Below are 21,269 nucleotides of genomic sequence, written 5' to 3' on the forward strand. Positions count from 1 at the left end.
CAACAGATAAATACAGCTAAGCAAAGTTGGGTTTGGTCCTTGCAGATAGTCCTTGATGACTTGGCACCAAAGGATGTGTGGAAATCTGTAAACACAGGTACAGCTGATGGATTAAAACATGACGCGCACCTCGACTTGCCCCCGGCTGACGATCAAATACCCTGATCTCCCATCCGTTTTGTACATTCACAATGTCCAAAAAATGTGCAGAGGCAGACTGTGTGCCAGAACTTGGCGGTTGTGCAAGGTACATGTATGTGGTTGCAAAATCGCTCCATAGAAACACGCAAATACCATTCCAATGACTAATGGGTCAGTATTTGGGGCATTTGGCTGTATATTCAAAGTTTCCCATTGTATATCTTCACTCTTTCAAAAGTAGAAATTTTCGGCCCAAACAATGCCCTCCGTATGTGATGTAGGTCTGTGTCAAGCGTTGTTTGTTCCGGGCACCATTTTTTAAGTGTTCCAAGCGAGAGCCTCTGGACTAATTACCACTTGCATTTCACATTTTGTTCCCGCTACTAGTTGGAGAGATGAGTATATAGAGAGTTGTGACACGAATGTGAGCGTTGCTGGAAACAAACTGGCAGGTGTGTGCACAAGTGCACACAGACGGTTGGCATACAATAGCGGCACACTACACATAATGAACAGCCATTTTGTTTCCAAAATCTGAAGCTGACACTATTCTCTCTATCCTTTTACATGTAGTTCAAACAAGCCTGAATGACTGGTCTCGGACCTAAAACATAACCACAACTAAAATCGACACCGCAGTGGAATAGACTATTCCAACTACCCCATCCAAGCATTTATAAGGCCCACAGTATCTGTAATTCACAGATGCTGACATATATTACAATTTTCCCTGTACACTGGGCTCAACATCTGAACATTCCTGAAACCGTCTCAGCTCCCCGAGGAGCATACTAGCCCAAAGCTGCCATATAAAGCACAAACAGCTAAACATCACAACCATGTCTGCCCTCACAGGTACCCATTAATCCTGGGTGAAGAGAGGCACGTAGGGGTAAAGTGACTTGATCCAAGATCACAAGCTGGATTCAACCCCCAACCCGACAATCGGAAGCTACAAACCCAAACCACTGGGCCATATGCGCCTACTTACAAGACTTGAATGCCACTACTGCTGTGTGCATGGAGCCGGTGTGAAGATGCTTCAGGTTTGCACACATTGAGATGAAAAATATGGAAATTACATGCAAGGGAGCAACAGTGGAAGGAAAGCAGCGATGGTTTTTTAAAGTGCATTTTAAAGGAATATATTTTACACATTGCATTGCATTGACCCTTCACAGCAAACCCACTTAAAAAGTTACCTGGATATAACTGTAAACATGCAAGTACACTTGGGCCCATTACAAAGGTACAATGTAACATGCTACCACGAACTTTTCAAAGAGAAGAATCGATCTTTATCAAGTTATGCAGATAAATTGTGACCCACATAAACGTATCTTTTGGAACTATGAAAATACATGTATAAGTGCCGAATTGTTGGAATAATTTGTGCAAAGAATGGCCTCTCTATGATAACGTCATGATAAAGGATATTAGAATTTACTCCTTTCGTTAAAATTTCCTCAGTGGTATAAAGCCTTTTATATTGGTTTCACAAAGGATCGATCCAAAACAACCCAGGAATGCATACTTGTCAGATTCTTCCTCTAGAATTATTCAGACTAAAGTCGCTCTTTCAATGCATAGCTGATTGTTCTTGGAGTCTGAGAATAAGATATGTGACCAGCTCCACAAAAATGGGCATTATGGGAAATTTTTTCAAAATGAGTTACATACCCATTTGAATTGGTAGCATTATAAGCTTTAATTTGGTGTTGGTTTGAACCCTATGGCATTTTGCAATCTGGAGATATATTGATTTTTGATCATATCATTCACGCTAACAGAATTGCTTTCAGAGATAAAACCCCTTAATTAAGTATTAAGTATTGATCTAATAGAAGCCAATAAACCAAGAAGTAAAAAATCACCCTGTCCACATTAAAAAGCCCTTAGCGTGAAATAACACAGCGTCCTTGAATACCCTTTTTTGCAGAGCGGGTCACATATGTGGATCTCTTGAGGGGGAAAGCAACTATCATCTTTTCACAGTTCTGGCACATGTATGTGAGTTTGCCTTGTCTTCTTCACACTTCATGGCAAAGTCGGAAGCTACGATGGCCTGTTCATGCACTGTCCATTATTCCATCAAAGCAGGATAACAGTGGTTGGTACCATACAAACTACTCTCCTTTCATTTCTATGTGAAATATCCCTCGGTGATAGTTTAGAAAGCGTTTTTTTCCCATGATGGTTGTGCATCTTCAGCTCTGAGCCATGCTGTCTGTGACTTCACTGACGTGGTCCCGGACTGCCCCGTCCAGCACCGTGTAGACATCCTTGCAGCCTTTGGTGGCCATGTCCAGCACTTTGGACAAGTGGTCCGCATGCAGGCGAGAGTTTAGCTGGAACAGCGCAATCTGTTCCGACTTGGGCAAGAGAGCCACGACCATCTCCGGGCCGCCCAGTGACTCCTCTAGGTAGCTGATGTCCACAAGAGGGGTGTCACTGACAAAGCCTGCTGAGCAGGCACACAGGTAGTCTCTCATGGGAATGCCGGCATCGATGATGGCTAGCGTGGCAGCATTGACACAGGCGCAATAGTTCCCACCGTCTGCCTGCAAAATCTGTGGCAAAAATCAGAAACAAAGTTCAACAAATCTCTGACCCACAGTTGCACTCTCTCCCATCAGAGATATAAAAGCAAAGGGTTTTTGTTTCAGACAAACAAGGTCTATTTTATACAACAGTGGTGTGGTGCTCCAGCTATTATGAGGGTCTTATTAAATGTACAATGGTTTCACGTGCCCACATTATAGTTTACCTGGCCTCACATAAAGCCATTTTAGAGAGAGATTTCATATCAGAAGTGGACAAGAAAACCCTGACAGTCCTCAATCCCTCACCTGTTGGATGATTAACCACTACCAGCCGGGGACTCCGAAATCGGAGCCGTATGGTTGATATGTGTGGGCGGGGTCTCCGACCTCTGACAAAGGAAACAGGGCCCTGTAACAAAAGACCGTACTCCGAACGAACAAAAGACCAGGCTGCTGGGCATTACCGGCATTTTTCACTCTCAAAAGTGGTGATAATCCAGCGTTATTTTGAAACCGTATACCAGGGTTTGGGGCATTTAGAGCAAGCGGATTACCACCGGGGACAAAAGCTCTCCACCACCGCAGCGATGAGCCACACAGCACCGCTGCATGCTAATCTGGCCCCTATTGAAAAGAGGTCAGCAGTGCACTGAGCCAGGTTCATGAACAAAAGACAGTTGTATAACACCGCACAATCTGGGCTCTGTTTACAAGGCTGCAGGCCTGGCTGAAATATTCCGGCGTCAATGAAGGTCACCTGTCAACTTAGAGTAGTGCCTAAAGATTACTCCGTGCGGCTATAAACGACTGTTAAATGGAATGATGAATTTTTGAAGGATTTTGAAAACGAAAAAAATGATAGTCATGCCGGCCCAGCATCATCAACGTTGAAAAATGTCCCGGCATGAAGTGGTTAAGGACTGTCAAGACACCTGTTCAGACAGGGTTTTTTTTTTCCGTGCACCTTGTGTCTGTATGCCAGGGTTGCAAAGGGCATTCACTGAAATGCTACAGCAGTGAATCACGGCAAACAGGTGCTGATATGGAATGGATCTTAAAACGTAAATGGAAAGGCAGCCACAGGATTCGGACAAGGCCTCGATGGGTTGATGTCACACTATCCCACTGACTGATCAACATCCTCAGTTTAGACTGAGCCCCTCTTCACTGCATCTGACGTATATGAGTAATTCCTTGACTACCAAACTTTTGTTGTTCGTCTTTTTAAGTGACAGGCTCAATAATTCACTGTGGCATGCACAATATTACTTCTTATGTGCCCAGATAACAGTCCATGGGAGAGGTGACGTACTGAGCATAACGGCAATCCTAACCTGCACATAAATGTCAATCTGTGAGCGGGGGTAGAGCTGGGTCATGATGGCCGCCTCAAACGTCCTCTGCAAGTTCTGGGACATTTCTTGGGACTTGCGGTCACCCATGGGCCTCTTCTTGCGCTCGCCCGTGCTGAAAGTAGCCATGCTGTACTGGCAGTTGACAGTCACACGGTCATACTGGGCCTTCACACGGCCACCTGTAGCCTGGTGCATTGAGGAAAAGTCAACTCATTTGAAACCTGTTTAGGTCCATTATGCATTGGACAAAATTTAAAAGTATTTTTTGCCTTGAACCAGTCATATTTGTTTATATTCATCTATAAAGACTGAACCACAAATATTAAATTCTATTACTGACCCACCTTCCAATATACAAATCATATCCTTACATACTGCAGGGTATTTAACTGTCTTTTACCGGTTCTTGGCTCTGAATTATTTTTAAGGCCAAGAGAAATAAAGTCTGAAATTTCACTAATGCAACTTCTGGTTCTGAACTGCATCTCCGAACATGGAAAATCAAATTTGAAAATGTAAGCACGGAGCCAGATAGAGATTTAGGATGGCAAACATTTCACAGGTAAGTAGGCCCATAGGCATTATAGGCCTACCCGGTAGTACTACTAGTACTAGTACCCTGAAGAACAAAGCTTCACTGTTTCTGTGCCGATAAAAACTGAAAAAAATTTCACTGAACACATGGAATGTGCATCTACCATGTCTACAATGTACATGCATTGAAAATTTAACAAGGAATGTCAGTAGGCCTACTTAACAACACTGTGAAAGTTGTGAAAGGCATTAGCCCATCCAAGGGGTTTGTCCCACAAAAGTAAAAGGACGCCCTCTGTGTAGCAAGTGTCGCAAATAGATATCTTCTGCATGTACATGTAAGATAACGCCACGTTTCACCTCGTGTGGTCCGTAAACCGTTGCAAGTGCCCTGGTGTTTCCCTGTTCAATGTAGGCTGACCCGTCCGCTTGCCTGAATACGCCCATCCGGCACTGGATTTTACGAAGCTCATGCGGCCGTCGTCCATCAACGCGAAACCCTTGATCGGAAAGAAGTTCTATTCCTGCCATTTTCGAGAGCCTACATTATAGTCTGGTACCCTTGCCGGTTTGCCATTACATGTCTCGTTCACGAGAAAAGGATTAGAACCAAGTTGGTACTTTGACTTCGTAAAACCCAATGTAATAAACTGATGAAACCTTTTCTTCGGTGCCAGTCTTTCATGTGTGGGAAGTGCTAGGCCGTGTCCGAATTATTTGGCTACGGCTGAGGAATAACACATGCAACGGGAACAGATGAAGCCGCTAGTCACCGGCTTCCGTCGGCGCGCATGTTACTTCCAGCCGTAGCCATGGTGTTTGTGCACGGTCCAGGTACGTGGTTTATAGCGCTAGCGCAGAGACCGGCTTTCGCTGCCGCTGGAGCCAGCTGCAGTGCGAAAACGTCAAGTGCACTGAGTAGAGGTAGGCCTAACAGTGTAATTTTCGAATTTGCTGTTGTTTCATTACTTATTATTTCAGTGTTCCAATCTTTCGACCAGTGCACCATTGAATATCAAATAGTAAACGATTTAAACGTTAGGCTTTCTAATAAATGTTGCATCCTGACTCCACGTTGACAGCAGTTGTGTAGAAAAGTTATGGGGAGTGAAGAGAATTTTGTATTTCCCAACAACTTCGGTAAATGTTTCTCAGTCCACAATTCGTGTCATTCCAGCATTTTTGTAATGACTGACTTTTATTGAGATGATGTTTGATGAGAAAAGTGGAGTCAGGATGCAACATTTTTTCCCAATCAGATCGGCCACACCGCACTCCTACGTACATTCGTAGGATCGCGAGGAGGATGACAAACCCCGCAGTTCTGGGGATAGGAAAATAAGTGATGTCGGTGTATTGACATGATTGAAGTCTCTCCGATCTGTGGAAGCTGCTAACAGATTATGTTAGTAGACCTAGGCCTCAGTAGGTCTAATTTTTTGGGGTAAGTTTTGTACATGTAACCACAAACTGGGGCCTCTGAAAGAATGCTAGCAAACGTACAATGTACATGTAGCTGAGCCAGGTTTGCTGACTAATGCTGGGTAACGTTTGTAGGTGTATTGATACATACATACGTGTACATGATAACTCATTCCCATCATGCCTGTTACATGATGTACTCCCTCACCTCCCCCACGAAAGAAACAATCCTATATTTGTTATCTGAAGTCAGGAATGCTTTTCTTCACAAGTTGTTTTATTTATGAGATGAATTTTTTCATCACAACTGAAAAAAATTCAAAGCTGAAATTCAGCCTTTTTCTAATAAAAAAAAATGCAGTGTATACCTCAAGAAACAGCAAACATTGCTAAGTAAAGACAACACCTAGTATGATAAAAATGATAAAAACTGATAACTCTTGTCTTTTGTTACAAACTCAGTAAATAAAAAAAAAATTGCACTTTGGAAAGAACTAGTAGTATCTCCTTTAAAATTAATTTGTAGTACTAGGCAAAAGGGAATATTCTGAACCGGTTTGTGCAGGTTGTTTTAATATTCAGTTTTTCATTTTTTTCCCTGAAGTCCCAGACGAATGAGCATCCTTCATTTCACATCAAAAGCTGAGCACCTACCAAAGTGGCCTGATTCAGTCAGGAATGCAGTAAGCTTTCTGAAAAAAAATCCCAAAAGTTGTTGTTACTGAAGAGAGTTGACTATGTGTTGAGAGGTAGATGTATGTGTTAAAGGTTTAGGTATCTAAACTGGTATGGTTGTTAGATGCAGTCAGCTTATAGAATCATCATCAGAGGCCCAGTCACTCTGCGCAGTTGGTCGATCCTATACAAAATCACCAAATTTACTTCTCTTTTTTGAAACAATCTTTGAGGACGGTAAATTAACAAAGAAAAGCAAGTAAATGACAGCAGAATTAGTGGTAAATCGTGCAATAAGATCGACTGATCTTGCAAAAATCAAACCATCGTGCAAGCCAACCAAACGTGTCCAACATGATGACAAATCTTTGGTGAATAGACTGCATTCCAAAAGTTAACAAACTGGCTACCCCATGCCAAAATCTATTTAAAAAGGAAAAGGGCATCAGCCCACAAGAAGGTTTGACTCAATACCCTTGCCTACTTTTTGCACATATTTTGATACAAAACAACTTACCAATGACAAAGAAAAAAACCTCATGAATAATTTATTTGTTGATTTCCTAGAAATAAAGATGTGTACTCTTCTACATGTTTGGTCCAACAATCTCAACATGTACAGTATGTATACGTGCTCGTCTCCAAAACGTCTCCATAGCGCCACAGTTTAACCCATTGCTTTACCAGCGAGCTTACATGTACATGTATATTTCAGCTTAATTAAATATGTTTTGAAACAATTTGTCATTCATTGATCCATGTCTGGCTAATGATAATTAAAGATAATGAAATTCTAATTAAAAAGCTTTGATTTTTATAATTATACAGTACATCATTGTACATGAGGTTTAATTGGTCAAAAATACAATGCACAATTTACTTATTTTATTACATTGTAGGCCTAGTATACATGATGGTGAAGGTCATGGAGCTGCGTTAAATTAATAGAGGCTTGTTGGGATTGGGAACAGCCTTATTTGTGCACAAACCTATGGAAAGCTTGAAAATTTGTGTGGCTTTGTTTGGATATTTACATATCTGCATCTGTTTTCTAAAATGATGCATCGACAAAGCTGATATACTGTACCAAGAACCTCAACGTGCAAGCAGTAAATATACGTTTGCTTTGCTCCATCCAAATTGCAAATGGTGCAAGTGTGCAGATGAATTATGCTGCGGCTTTTTAATGCATCATACTACTGATACAAAAACATAAGTGAATGTTATTTGCATACATTTATTTTACGTGCGTGTTGTATTGAGATGCAGAGTACATCATTCGTTCTGACTTACTTCATTATTTTCTACATATGTATGAATTCAAAATGTCAGCACTCAGGACAGCTTCAAAGCTCATCAGCGCAGGGAATGAGAATTTAGCACTCTAGTAATTTAATGTGTCTCTGTGGTATAACTATCTTTGACGCATGAATGAAGCACAAATTGAATTACACTTACTAAGTTCTCCTAAAGCTTCCGCAGAGTGGTAGTTTATTCAAGCGGCATTTCAGACAAAACATAGCGTGGTGTCAGAACTTGATTAATAAATTGATGTATTGACCATACTGTTGCATTTCCTATGTAATAGAAAACCACTTAGTGTCCAAATGAGGGCTTCGTTTCTTATGGTGAAAGTGACTGACTAAAAACCTCACAAACTAAAACTTCCGGATATTCTCAAGCAAAACTAATTATGTGGTGTGAACTGGCAACCCTCCAAAAAAGGTGGTTGTTGAAAGGTTCAAGTGGATGACATCAAAGCTGTTGCAGCAAATACTGATTTTGTTGTTGTTAATACGGGCGATTCACAGTGGCGCTCCTCCAAGAGTTTGCAACGCATTGGCCAATCACAGTGTGCGAAATCTGTTCACCCAATGCACATTTGGAAAAGGTCGACAGATTTGGTGCATCAGGATGCCTTGCAAACTCTTGGAGGTGCACTCCCTAAACATTGAGTGCAGATGAGTGGACAAAAAATCACCCATGTGATTGATTTTATCCGTGAATCCAAAAGAGAATCATCCCAGATCAAAAAAGAAATTGAAAACCTGGTGGCCTGTTCATAGCATGTACATTTATATGGGTAGAAGTTTTGCATTTTAATTGAAGAATGGTGCACCAAGCTTTCCATAGTGATCATGGTGATGACTCTGCAGTTTTAACACACTGACTTGCAGCTTGTAAAATTGGTGTAGGCTTTACATACATGTACATGTTCATGGGTGATTCCATATTTCAGTTTGGTATAACTGAAACTTAGGTCTGCTACAAAATGATCTCATAAACTGAAATTTAATGATGTCATACATGTACATGTATGTTATTAGATCTCTTCAGAAGATTAGCGTTGGTAGTGTTGTATGTGCATGTGCATGTATGATGTACGTACATGTATGTATGTGGGTAATTCCAGAAATTAGGGTCCTTTTTTTTCGTGTCCATGTCACATCTGACATATGATTTTGTGAGTTCAGAACACATTTTCTAATTTCCAAGAGTGATGAATTAATGCAAATTACCTGCCAAACAAATAGCAATATTTTGAAATCAATTCTGGTGATATTTCCATGTTAAATAACAAAGGTCATGTGTAACAGGGACACAAAAATGTCATACTTTTGGACCCCTAATTTCTGGAATTACCCATGTAACCTTGCAGCAGTATGGGAGCTACACATACACATATTTAGATTACTGATCAGCCATATCTTTTAATATTCTGTGAAAATATCTTCTATTGGTACTTACCAGTATATTCATTCACCTGTCCCTTGCACAACTGTCTGAGTTTTGTGCACATTCTGAGGAAAATTAATCATGTATTCTCTGCATGGTATGTACCAGTATGATTGTGAAAATTTGAGTTCCATTTGGGTTGTGTCTGTTTTTGTTCATGTCGTAGCTAGTCTGTTGTGACTGCACCATAGAATCATGTCCAGCATGAAGGCCGGATTCCGTTTTGCGATAGACCGGGGAGGAACATTCACCGACATCTATGCTCGATGCCCCAGTGGACGGACCAGGGTCATGAAACTACTCTCAGAAGATCCCAGCAACTACCCAGATGCACCCAGGGAAGGAATACGCCGCATACTACAGCAGGTCAGTGACCTACAGCCCAGGACCATATATTTTTCCTACATCGTTGTTCAGACATTTAACCTAAAACACATCCATAAATGTGCCCAGTAATTGAAACTGCATAGTGGTTAGAATGTTTAAGAAATTAAGAGCATTTGCCTTGGTTTAAAGTTTTATTACCTGCACCTGCATGGAAGTTTTAGAACTGTACACCATATCCGTGGGTAATTCCAGAAATTAGGGATCCATTTTTTTGGTGTCCCTGTCGCATCTGACATACGATTTTGTAAGTTCAGAACACATTTTCTAATTTCAAGAATGACGAATTAATGCTAATGCCAAACAAATAGTAATAATTTGAAATCAATTCCAGTGATATTTCCATGTCAAATTTAACAAAGGTCAGACGTAACAGAGACAAGAAAATGTCACACTTTTTGACCCCTAATTCCCGGAATTACATGTATACATGTATGCATACATGGGGATATTGTGAATTTCAAAAAAGTTTGAATGTTAAGTTCTGTATACGCTAAACTGGTGTTCTGGCAATAAGTAAGACCTTCATGTACCATATTAAGAAAAAAATCAAAAAGCTTTGCTCAACTTGAAAATACGCAGTACATGTAGATCCCTTAAAAATTGTGAGTCATTTAGGTTTTCAATTTTACTTTCCTTTTTATTTGTCTGAGTTTCTTTTTGCTTAAGCTTAAAGTGCCAATAAACACTATTGTCAACCAAGTTGACCACTTATTTTGATTAATTTTGTATTCAGGTTACCCTGGCTTAATTAGAAAAAACATTAAATTAATTACAACAATTAGTAGAGTTGTCAGATTCTTGATTCACTTCCATGTGTCTAGATTTCATATCCCAGCATCTTGTCCACAATTTCACCAATCACATTACTTTTACTGGGAAAAATGAGGCACAGTGTACAGTGGGCACGTGCGACAGGTGCATGTAGTCGGAAAGATTTCAGTGCACTATAGAGTACATTGATTTCAGACTCTTCAGTCATGTTGGATAAGTATTCAAATGATGAATGTCTGTGTGTGCAGTGGTAAGACTAATTTTACACGGTCACTGACTGAATGTTGTGTTCCGCAAGGCAGAGAATATTCAATCTGCCACTGAATGGTAAAATGATTCTCTCCGTTGAGTGAATGTGAAACATTCAGTATTTGCTTTATACAAGTCCTGAATAGATCATTTGTAGACTGTGTGTAAGTCCCTATTTTACTTTGCCAGTAACAAGTTACTGGTAAACTTCAACACTAAGTTTTCAGGTTTGAACAGCAATATCCTCATCTGACAGAGGACGAAATGGTATCAGTGTTTGGCATTTATTTGTATCACCAAACATTTTTTGTGTGTGAAGAGCTGTCAACACAGTGTTCGTTCTGCATGTGAAGAACCGTGACTGTGTCCACGGCACATGTGCACTGTGCAGTGGTGTAATCAAGGAGTATAACCAACAGCCTAAAATACTAAAATATTCACAACACATGATCGGCAACCAACCAATCAGAGGACAGGGATTTATTTAGCCATTGTATAATATTGGCTATGCAAGCCCAGTAAACTTGGAGAACAGTCTCAGAAATCTTAAATTACAGTGTACTATTCCGGTAAAGCCAGAGGTTATGAGTTTATTCCTTTCCAAAAGATATTGTAAAGTGTTCTTTTCCAATACTGTTTCTCGTAAGGCACTGAGAATGGAAGTGTTGTGAGTAATGTCAATTTCTGTGTATTGAAAAGAGAAAATATCCCTGCATTCAAGTTTGAAGTCCTCTCTTCCAAACATAGGAGACGGGTCAGTTGATGTCACCTAACCAGCCGCTAGACACATCCCAGATTGAGTGGATTCGCATGGGTACCACCGTAGCAACCAATTCTCTGCTGGAGAGAAAGGGGGAACGCATGGCTCTTGTCATTAACAAGGGCTTAAAAGATGCCTTATACATCGGCAACCAGTCCAGGCCCAAAATCTTTGACTTGGTATGTAGTGTGTAAATGTCTAATAGTGTCGTGCAGATGGTGTACATGTATGTGTGCCAACTGGAATTACCAATTGTCTCCTGAACCCAACAAAAGTCCATATGCATGGAATATGTTATCAAAAGTAATTTTAAAGTACTCTGAATAATCAGAACAGATTGTAATTACATGTACTATACATGTAGTTGATCACTTAATGAATAAGATCACTGGAGTCCCTTATTTTTTTTTCCTTTTAGGCTTTGTTTAAGATGTTTTTTGTTGAAGAATTACAAAACTACAGTATTGGAGATGGCAAAAACAGAAAGTCTTGCAGTAAATTTTTTTCCAGCAAACTTGAATCCTTGATACTGATTGAAATGATCAATGGTAACTGGCCATATGTTATTCTGCAGATGCCCTTATTCTAAGGATAAGCATGTGTCTCTTAATCGAAATGAGAGCTACGTAGTCCACCTTGAATTTCAAAAGTGGTGCATGAAGTCTGCTCCATGATTCAGTCTTGTGGTTTACAGACACAGACACATTGCCCTGTTCTGTGGTCCACTCACACCTGACTAATAATGTATGAACGTCAAAATTTGGCTGAAAATTGCATTTGCGTGTAATCCCTCATCTTTTCAGGGTTCCCATGGGTTATGGAAAATGCCTGCACGAAGTTGTCCATCAAAGTCTTGGAAAAGTCATGGACAATTGGTCGGTGGGAAAAAAGCCATGGAAAAGTCATACAAATTAAGATCATGCAATCGTTCTTTTTCGATGTGATAACCGAATAGTAAAAGTTTCTAGGCTATCCTAGTCAGTCTGTCATAGTGGCTACGTGGCAGTCTTCCAGTTCTCTGTTCATAATACCAACAGTGTTTCTCTGTAAGATGGCATTAAATGTCATGAAACTTGTCATATATTAGTCGCGGAAAGTCCTGAAAAATTCACAGGGTTTGGTTTTCCGATTTTTGTGGGAACCTGGTCTTTGAAACAAACCTGTGCTCCCCGTCATCCTATTTGTCTGTCTGTCATCAATAGGAGATTGTGACCCCTGACATGCTGTATGAAGAAGTGGTGGAAGTATCCGTCAGAGTCATCCTGCAACAAGAGAGTTGTAGGTTGCCTAAGCAGCAGAACCTGGAGGTTGTGACTGGGTCAACCGGTGAAAAGGTGGGATTGCTTTTAAGGTCCTCGGGATCATTTCTAATGATCCCTGAACAAGCTTACTTTGATACATTCAGTGCATCTATTTCAAACCATGCTTTGTGGTGGTGGTATCGGGGATTTTTTGCTAAGGGTTTTGGCCAATTTCAGGATTTTGAACCCTGAATTCTGAATTTGTAGAGGTTTAGTCATCTACATGTAGGTTTTGCTGCTTTTCTCACATCTTAAATGTGCAATATTCTCATAACCGTCGTTTGGGAGAAAATTCATGTCTTGGTAGATATTGAGAGCCATGAGAAGCCACACCAGCGTACTGTTGTTTTGAAAAACCCTCTATTGAATGTTCCCTTCATCTCTGAATTTCACCCTTGTACATGTAGCCCTTTCTGCTAATGCAGATCAATAGGGCTCCTCACGATAATCTAAGATAGATAGGCGGAGCAACGACATAGGAGTTCTTTTAGCCTGATAGACAGATAGATAGAAATGAGAACTCAAGGAAACAACTCTCTAAGATTATAATTACAGTTGAAGCCATGTTAGTGAACCTTATGAGCAGTGCAGATTTGGCAGTTCCGTTTTTTGACTTTACAAAATGAGCACGTTAGGAATCCCAGATCAGACTTTCTGAACGGTAGGGCTGTGGCTGGCAATGACACGTGCACCTGTGGAATCCACTGGGTAGTTGGCTTAGCCATTTCTCATTGTTGTACGCATTACTGCTAGCCGTAAGCAAGACTTTAGACACAGCCGAAGCTGGAGGTAGTCTGTGTGCATTCAACCAGCATACCAAGTTATGACAGCTAACTCCTTGCCATTAGAGAAATGTACATGCATGGACGAGTGCAGTTGCGGTACAGTTTGTTGATTTAACCATTATTTACGATTACCACAAAATGCTGGCTCAATAATATGGGTGATTCACAATAGCCCGCCACCAAGAGTTTGCACACATTGGCCAATCATAACGTGCGAAATTTGTCGACCCTTTCCAAACGTGCATTGGATCGACAAATTTTGCGCACTGTGATTGGCCAACACTTTGCAAACTCTTGGTGGCACACTATTGTGAAACGGCCGTATTATGATCTCAGCACTATATGTATACAACTTGTTGGGCTATTGGGATATATTTCCCTGTCTATTTTTTCGCAGCTTGAGGTGTGTGAAAAGATTGATAAAGATAGGCTCAGAGCTGACTTACAGAAGGTTCTAGACAAAGGCATCCGGAGCCTGGCTGTTGTACTCATGCATGCTTATACGTACGTATTAAATCAGTCGGAAACTAAACTCCTTTTGAAATATCCCAGTTTTCAGTCCTCATTTTATGCATGTTACAAATTGAATAATTGAAATTGAAAAGTGAAAGTTTTATGCAGCTTGGAATTTCCTCATTTCTTTCTGACTTCCCAGTTTTTACCCCCAAATGGTCTGCTGTTTCATTCAGCATCCTGTATCTGATAATGAAGTTGAATGCCACATTTTGCATATTTTCATGACAGCTTTGATAGGCACGAGCAGGAGATTAGGGAGATAGCCAAGCAGATGGGCTTCAGTCATATATCACTGTCCAGTGGCGTCATGCCCATGGTTAGATTGGTACCCAGAGGGTATACAGGTAATGTTGATTAACAGTTGGTCGGTTTGTACTCATTCAGGAAAAGTCAAAAGGTCCTGATGTTTTCAACCCAGTAGAATTTTTCTTAATGGCACAAAGTTTCTTCTAGGATTCGAAAGTGTGCCCTCTCAGTGTTCCAATTCGCATGCTTGATGTCACTGCAGGATAACCAGTTGGCAGTAGGTGTGCCTCTCCGCAGAGATTTGGTCGAGTGTTTTCCGAGTACATGTCCCTAGTTTACTTCCAAATAGTGTGATAGTTGTGTGGATAAAGCTGCACAATAGACATTGGACAGTACACACTGAAAAAATTGTGGACCTTGGGCAATCGGAATTTTGACCTAAGCCTTGAATACAAAAGCTCTTGTAATGTAATCATGAAGTGCCTCTGTGCCAAAGGTTGATTGAAGAGCATGTTTATATTGGCACAGTTCCGAGTTCAGTTTTATTTGTCTCCTTAACACCAATATCGTTCAGTGTCTGTTATTAATATTTTCCTTGCTTGATTCTCAACAAAACAGTTCACTGTTTGGTAGTTAATAAAGAAAATGGTCTGAACACAATTGAACAGCAAATTCTACCACTTAGGATAGGGAGATAGCCCGAGAGGGTTGGCTTTTGAACATCAAGCCAAAATCTCATATTCAAATGGTTCAAAACTGGTTGCCAGTCACTTGTGGTAAAAGCATCACAACTGGATGATGTCTGAGTTCTTTGTCGTGATTAATTCCCTAGTCTGTTCATTCTGCTACGGTAGCTTTGGTCTAGTTTCTCTTCTGTGTCGTATTTGTAGTCACAGGAGTTTTGTTTTGGATGAAGAAAGTTGTATTTTACTCTTTACTTTCACGTACATTTGAAATTTTCCAACTGAAACTAAGTGTAATCTGTGAGCTCTCTCCAGAACTAGCTTTGCTTTTTTCAACAACCTACACAGCAAAAGTAACAAGATGATTAAGATAAGATTTTAAAATGGTAATAACAAATGTCTTTTTTTAATGAAAATACATGTAGTTTTTCAAAGAATATGTCCTTTTTCTCATTTTGCTTGAGCAATGACTGGGTTCATTTTGTACTCCAACAGCCTGTGCCGATGCCTACCTGACACCCTGCATCAAGACCTACGTATCAAGCTTTTCAGGGGGTTTCCAGGACAATCTACGAGGCAAGAGGGTGCTGGTCATGCAGTCGGACGGTGGGCTCACCCCCATGGAAAAGTGAGTATGCCCAATACTCACGAAAATGGTTTCAGTGGTTTACCTGCAGTGCACACGAGTCAAAATATCCCTCTCGAGTCCCTTAACCACTTCCTGCCGGGACATTTTTCAATGTTGATGATGCTGGGGTGGGATATTTATCATTTTTCTTCTGTTTTCAAAATTATTTAAACATTCCTATCTTCATTTACTGGACACTTACAAACACGTGAAGGCATGTCTGGTGTCCACTCTAGCCTGACAGACACCAGAGTATTTCAGCCAGGCCTGTAGCTTTGTAAAAAGAGCCCAGATTTTGTTGGTGTTACGTAACATTCTTTTGTTCACGAACCTGCCACAGTGAGCTGCTGACCTGTTTTCAATAGGGGCCAGGTTAGCGTGCAGCAGTGCTGTGTGGCTCATCGCTGCGGTGGTGGAGTGCTTTTGTCCCTTGTGGTAATCCGCTCGCTCTAAATGCCCCAAACTGTGGTATACTGTTTCAAAACAAGGCAGGATTATCTCCACTTTTGAGAGTGAAAAAATGTCCGTAATGCCCAGCAGCGTGGTCTTTTGGTCCGAGTACGGTCTTTTGTTACAAGGCCCTGTTCCCTTTGTCTGAGTTCGGAGACCCCGGCCACGCATATAAAGCATACGTGTCCGGATCCGGAGTCCCCGGCAGGAAGTGGTTAATCACTTCGCGCTGGGCCATCATTAATGTTCAGGCTGCTGTGCTGGGTGCTTTAATTTTTTGTCTGTTTTCAAAATTCTTCAAAAAATGAAAACTTCATTTACTGGATGTTTACACCCACAAGAATGACTGTCTTGTGGCTACTCTAATCTGACAGGCAACCTCCATTGACACCCGAGTATTGCAGCCAGGCCTGCTGCCCAGTAAAGAGAGACCACATTGTGTGGTGTTGCGTAATTTCCTTTATTCCCGAAATTAGCCCAATGTGTTGCTAAATGGCTGTGGTGTCTTCAAATATGGCCAAATTACCATGCAGCGATATGGTATTGGTCATTGCTGAAGTGCTGGAGCACTTTTGTCTCCGCTGATAATCCGATAATCGGACGCTGAATGGCACAAACAGTGGTATACTGTTTCAAAACAACGACAAATTACCTCCACTAATGCCAGCTCCTTTGTCCAATTTCGGACACCCCAGCTATGCACACAAACCCAAGGTCTCCAGTACCGGGAACCCCGGCACTGAGTGGTGAACATTGCTCAAGTGTGGTGTGAGTCTTTTTTCAATGTTTCCAGCACCAGGTCTCAGTCACTTGAAAGGCAACTTGAGACAGATTCATGTCTTCATCCTTGCTTGTGCCATTCAAAACTGCCATTGTTGCACATCATTGTAATAATAATGTACAAATGTATAACATATTTAGTTTGTTTCATATTGAATGTCCATACCTCCCCGAGGTATTGGATGTTGACAAAGTAGTTCCTTGGCAGTGTTCTAGCTAGGACCATTTTAGTGCCCGCTAAATTTTTGGATTGCAAAACGTAGCAAGTGCAGTGAGCAGAGCTCTCACGACTCATAGCCGGACTGGATTTGCGCCCTCTATTGATACCGCTGTTCAGCTGGTCTTGAGCCAAGACTACAAACACATGCACACTGCCTCAGGGGAGGCTACATTATATCATATAATTTCACATCCGGGTCTCGTAACAATGCTAGCTAGATATTCTCACTACTTTCTGATGCTTGAAATACGAACAAATTGGTACAATTTCAGTAATATTTCAGTTCATTTTTTTGAAAATCCCTGCTGGGTGGCACGGCCAATTTGAACCCGAGAGCCAGGTGGAACTTTGCATTATCGGGAGGTGCCACCCGGCGCTGCCCACTGTGGCTAGAACACTGTTCCTGAGGCCATGACCATCCACTCTCCAAATAAAATAAAATGTTATTGTTGTACCATACTTCATTCAATTACATTCACAGTTTCAGGCATCTTTTCTAAATCTAATCAAGGTGTGGCACCATCTATTCATGTGTACATAGCTAGAGCAAGGCTTGCACCTGGTAACAGCTTCTCAAGAACTTTAAAAAGCGCATGCATAGTAATTGTTCTCTATGCTTGCCCATTCGGCTGTCACATGCACGCTTGGCAAACAGCGAAAATAGTGACTGGCTAGTGATGGTGAATAGACAATTGAGAATTAAGTTATCATGAATATGCATGGGTATGGTAATTTTAATCAGCACCCATCGTTAACAGTCCTAGCAACTTGCTAGACCTGCTTTGATGCTGAACTATCTTCGCTTGACTGTATTTTCCAGGTTCAATGGCTCCCGTGCCATTCTGTCCGGACCAGCCGGGGGCGTGGTTGGCTATGCTGTCACAACGTACAAGAAGGAAACAGACCTGCCCGTCATAGGATTTGACATGGGAGGTCAGTTACCAAACACTAGACAAGATGGCTAACAGGTTTCTTCCTAACCCCACTTACCTGTCTAGCACAGGGGCAGAATTGACAATGGGTGTAATAAGAGCATGTGGGACCGTAAGTGTCTGGTCACATACCCTGTACTCTCCTACACAAGTCTCAGTTTGGCATGCCTACTGCAACAGTACTGTCTGTACCTTCTTCAAGTGTTGGTCATGTTGAAAATAAGGGTGAGGCAAATCCTGTGAAGATTGCTCACTGACTTGAGATGGGTGATAATAATGCAGTAGTCCAGACAAGATTTTGCTTCACCTCAAGGTACGACCTCCCTTCATGTGTGAGGCAACCCTGGCAAGACAGTAACTCCTTTGCATTGTTACTTGTGTGCAGGCTTCAATTTCTTCATTTTCTGCCAAGTGGAAAATATTGCTTTGTAAATTTACGTGTTTTATTAGCGAAAATCTGCCGAGGACAGGCAGTTAATATTTCACAGCATCGTTGCTTCTTTACCAGTTTTCACCTAGCGAATATTCTTCCTGCATTAAACAAACCCCTGTGGCTAGCAGCTCCATGCAGCTGTGATGTGTGGACCCATGCAAGTTACCAAAGTTTGCGAGCACAGCCTCTCAACCTCACCCTGCCAAGTTCCCTAGAGTTCCCAAGTCTGGTTAACACCGAGCTTGCCCTCAAACTACTAGCAGACATCCTGTGTGACTCTAAAATTCTCTTCTCTTGTCTCATCATTTTTCTCGCAACATCTCTCGCAGGTACGTCCACTGATGTCAGCCGCTATGCTGGGGAATATGAGCACGTCTTTGAGACAACCACGGCAGGAGTTACGATTCAAGCGCCCCAGGTAACCAGACGACACTGGCCTTGACAATTCTCCAAACTCAAAACTGCTGCTTTAAGTGTATTCAAAATTTAGTCCTAATTTCAAGAGTTTTGATGAAGACATTGCTAAATTAGATCATCAATGGAAGATTTTGTCGCCTGGATATTCCTGGCTAATGCTCAGCTGAGGCTGTTACAATTGATTAGTTGACTTGGAATACTTTGATGGTGTTGGTTGCAACAGTCAATGGAAAGAGAGTTACAGTTTATCATGCAGTATCCTGAATAGTCGCATGTCAAACTTGGGGCCTTGAAATGAGTCTGTCCAGCTCAAAACCCTTTGTTGCTGTCTTGGCCATAACACCGTGCTCTCAATCACCATGCATGAAGCAGATGAAGGAGTTGTAATCACTGCTTGGTCTTGGTTTCAGCTGGACATCAACACAGTGGCTGCGGGCGGGGGATCTCGGCTCTTTTTCCGCTCTGGGCTGTTTGTGGTCGGTCCTGAGTCAGCCGGGGCCCATCCAGGGCCAGCCTGCTATCGCAAAGGTTGGTTGAAGTAGATTTCATTATCAGTTGTACCACGAACAGACACTGAACCCTTTGCTAACATGAGTCTCAACCAAAATGTTACAAGTTTCATTCAGTACTGTTCATTTGTACCAAATGTTTTTCTGCTCTGAACACTCATTGACTAAATTGATACTGAATAGACTATGCTACTCCAAGCAGTAACTATAAAGTTAGAGGCCTTGAAATTTGATAATCCTGAGATGAAATCAATATAGTCCATTAACCCTAACCCCCCAGGCTCCTGTACTAGAACGCTTACTGAACCTCACAAAATCCAACAGGTTCATGTACTTGTCTATGTACTTGTACATGCAGGTTACTGTACCAAACCTGATAAACTCCAACAGAATGAGCCCGTTGGAGTTTGAGTGATAGGGTATGGATGGGTCTATGCAATATAGGATGACTTGCACTGAACAGTACCAAACCTGACAAAGCCAAGCATAGTTCAAAACTTGGTACAGCAAGCCAGACACTGCACACAATGAACCCTGTGTGTCCCAACTCACACAGAATCCAACACCATCTCCCTGGGCCTTTCATCCCAAATCTCACAAAATTCAACAAGTTCATCAGGTACGGTACCAAACCTGCCAAAACCTTACAAAACCAGCTGTTGGAGTATGGCAGGTTTTGGGCAGTTAGTGTTAATGAAAATTAAGTTCCATAACACTGAAGTTTCACTGGTAAAAAAAATAACATTGGTTGTTGGAACTAGACATGCAACTTCTCTGTGTTGAACTGTATACCTTCCAACAACTGTTGTCCCTGTAAAAACCTCCATGTTACTGAACGGCTTGTATCACAGCAGTTGAGATCTACAGAACTGAGCCACATAGTATTGCACTGAAGGCCTTGAATATTTAATAACTGAAGGCCTTGAATATTTAATAACTGAAGGCCTTGAATATTTAATAACTGAAGGCCTTGAATATTTAATAACAACAAATGATATTCAAGGGTGAGATTTGTCAGGATTTTCCCTGATTTCAGAATTTTTTCATCAATATTTTCCTGCTTTCAAGACTTTTTTAAACAGTCTCGTTTAAAATCTGGAAAATCCTTGGTTTACCATTACAGTGTTTTTACGAGTAACAGTTGATATAGAACACAAAAATTAGGTATTTTGCCTTTAGGCAAACTTTAATGTATACCATGGACCCCAGGTGGCTGTGGGGCCCTCAAAACTTCTGGTGATTATTTCTTGGTTTTTTAATTTTCCTATGACCTCACCCCTGATATCATTTAGTTCCCTTACAGCAGTGTATTTTTTTTAAGGAATCAGGAATTTTACTGGCAAAAGCACCAGTGACATTAGGAATAATTTCTTCCTAATTGAATATGACCTAGGTGGTCCCCTGTGTGTGACGGATGCCAACCTGGTTCTCGGACGTCTACGGCCGGAGTTCTTTCCCAGTATATTCGGCAAGACAGAGGACCAGCCGTTGGACATGGATGCGTCTGTCAACGCCTTTATGAAGCTCACTCAAGAGGTAAAGGCACAATGAACATCTTTGCCCGCTGTTTGTGGGTTTGTATTTTATTAGATAGGCTTACTCATGAAAAATAAAAACAGTAACGACCGTAAAGAACTTTGGGTCGTAACAATAATTTATCTCCATTCTGTTATTGTGTTTCCCCTATGAGGTCATGTTAAAGGATGAAAAGGGGGAATAAATATCTCAAGTGAGCATTACTTCAGATTTAGGTATTAGTGGCTCTACAGGATATTTTAGGAAAGATGAGTAAGCTT

General features: G+C 41.3%; 2 protein-coding genes across 4 annotated transcripts in view; one reads left to right on the forward strand and one right to left on the reverse strand.

The window, feature by feature from the left end:
• Positions 1–792: 792 nt before the first annotated feature.
• On the reverse strand, positions 793–5,148 carry exosc4 (exosome component 4). Its single transcript, XM_022247693.2, has 3 exons — positions 4,934–5,148; positions 4,019–4,225; positions 793–2,711 (listed from the first exon to the last, which is right to left on the reverse strand). Exons 1-3 carry the CDS (start codon positions 5,102–5,104, stop codon positions 2,349–2,351), a joined length of 741 nt encoding a protein of 246 aa, XP_022103385.2. The 5' UTR covers positions 5,105–5,148; the 3' UTR covers positions 793–2,348.
• Positions 5,149–5,376: 228 nt separating this feature from the next.
• oplah (5-oxoprolinase, ATP-hydrolysing) overlaps positions 5,377–21,269 on the forward strand; it is a 41,135-nt gene continuing 25,242 nt past the window's right edge. The window contains exons 1-12 of one of the 3 annotated variants that reach the window (XM_087137696.1): positions 5,434–5,497; positions 6,600–6,678; positions 9,573–9,772; positions 11,561–11,752; positions 12,776–12,907; positions 14,057–14,163; positions 14,404–14,519; positions 15,600–15,732; positions 18,003–18,115; positions 18,877–18,965; positions 19,375–19,492; positions 20,867–21,009. In XM_087137696.1, coding sequence (XP_086993822.1) covers positions 9,602–9,772; positions 11,561–11,752; positions 12,776–12,907; positions 14,057–14,163; positions 14,404–14,519; positions 15,600–15,732; positions 18,003–18,115; positions 18,877–18,965; positions 19,375–19,492; positions 20,867–21,009 — 1,314 coding nt within the window. In that variant the 5' untranslated portion in view covers positions 5,434–5,497; positions 6,600–6,678; positions 9,573–9,601. Of the gene's footprint in view, positions 5,498–6,599; positions 6,679–9,572; positions 9,773–11,560; positions 11,753–12,775; positions 12,908–14,056; positions 14,164–14,403; positions 14,520–15,599; positions 15,733–18,002; positions 18,116–18,876; positions 18,966–19,374; positions 19,493–20,866; positions 21,010–21,269 lie in introns of all 3 variants that reach the window. The other 2 variants (XM_087137697.1, XM_087137695.1) reach the window with 2 other exon arrangements.

Source organism: Acanthaster planci, linkage group LG06, assembly GCF_054643075.1.
Source record: "Acanthaster planci isolate LZ-2023a linkage group LG06, COTS_SCS, whole genome shotgun sequence".
NCBI lineage: Eukaryota > Metazoa > Echinodermata > Asteroidea > Valvatida > Acanthasteridae > Acanthaster > Acanthaster planci.

Excerpts from the sequence above, each read along its gene's own strand:
- exosc4 (XM_022247693.2), bottom strand. The coding sequence starts at position 5,104 with ATGGCAGGAATAGAACTTCTTTCCGATCAAGGGTTTCGCGTTGATGGA. Across the intron at positions 4,226-4,933 it reads CGGTTTACGGACCACACGAG|GCTACAGGTGGCCGTGTGAA; the intron begins GTGAAACGTGGC and ends TCAATGCACCAG. Across the intron at positions 2,712-4,018 it reads AGATTGACATTTATGTGCAG|ATTTTGCAGGCAGACGGTGG; the intron begins GTTAGGATTGCC and ends TTTTTGCCACAG.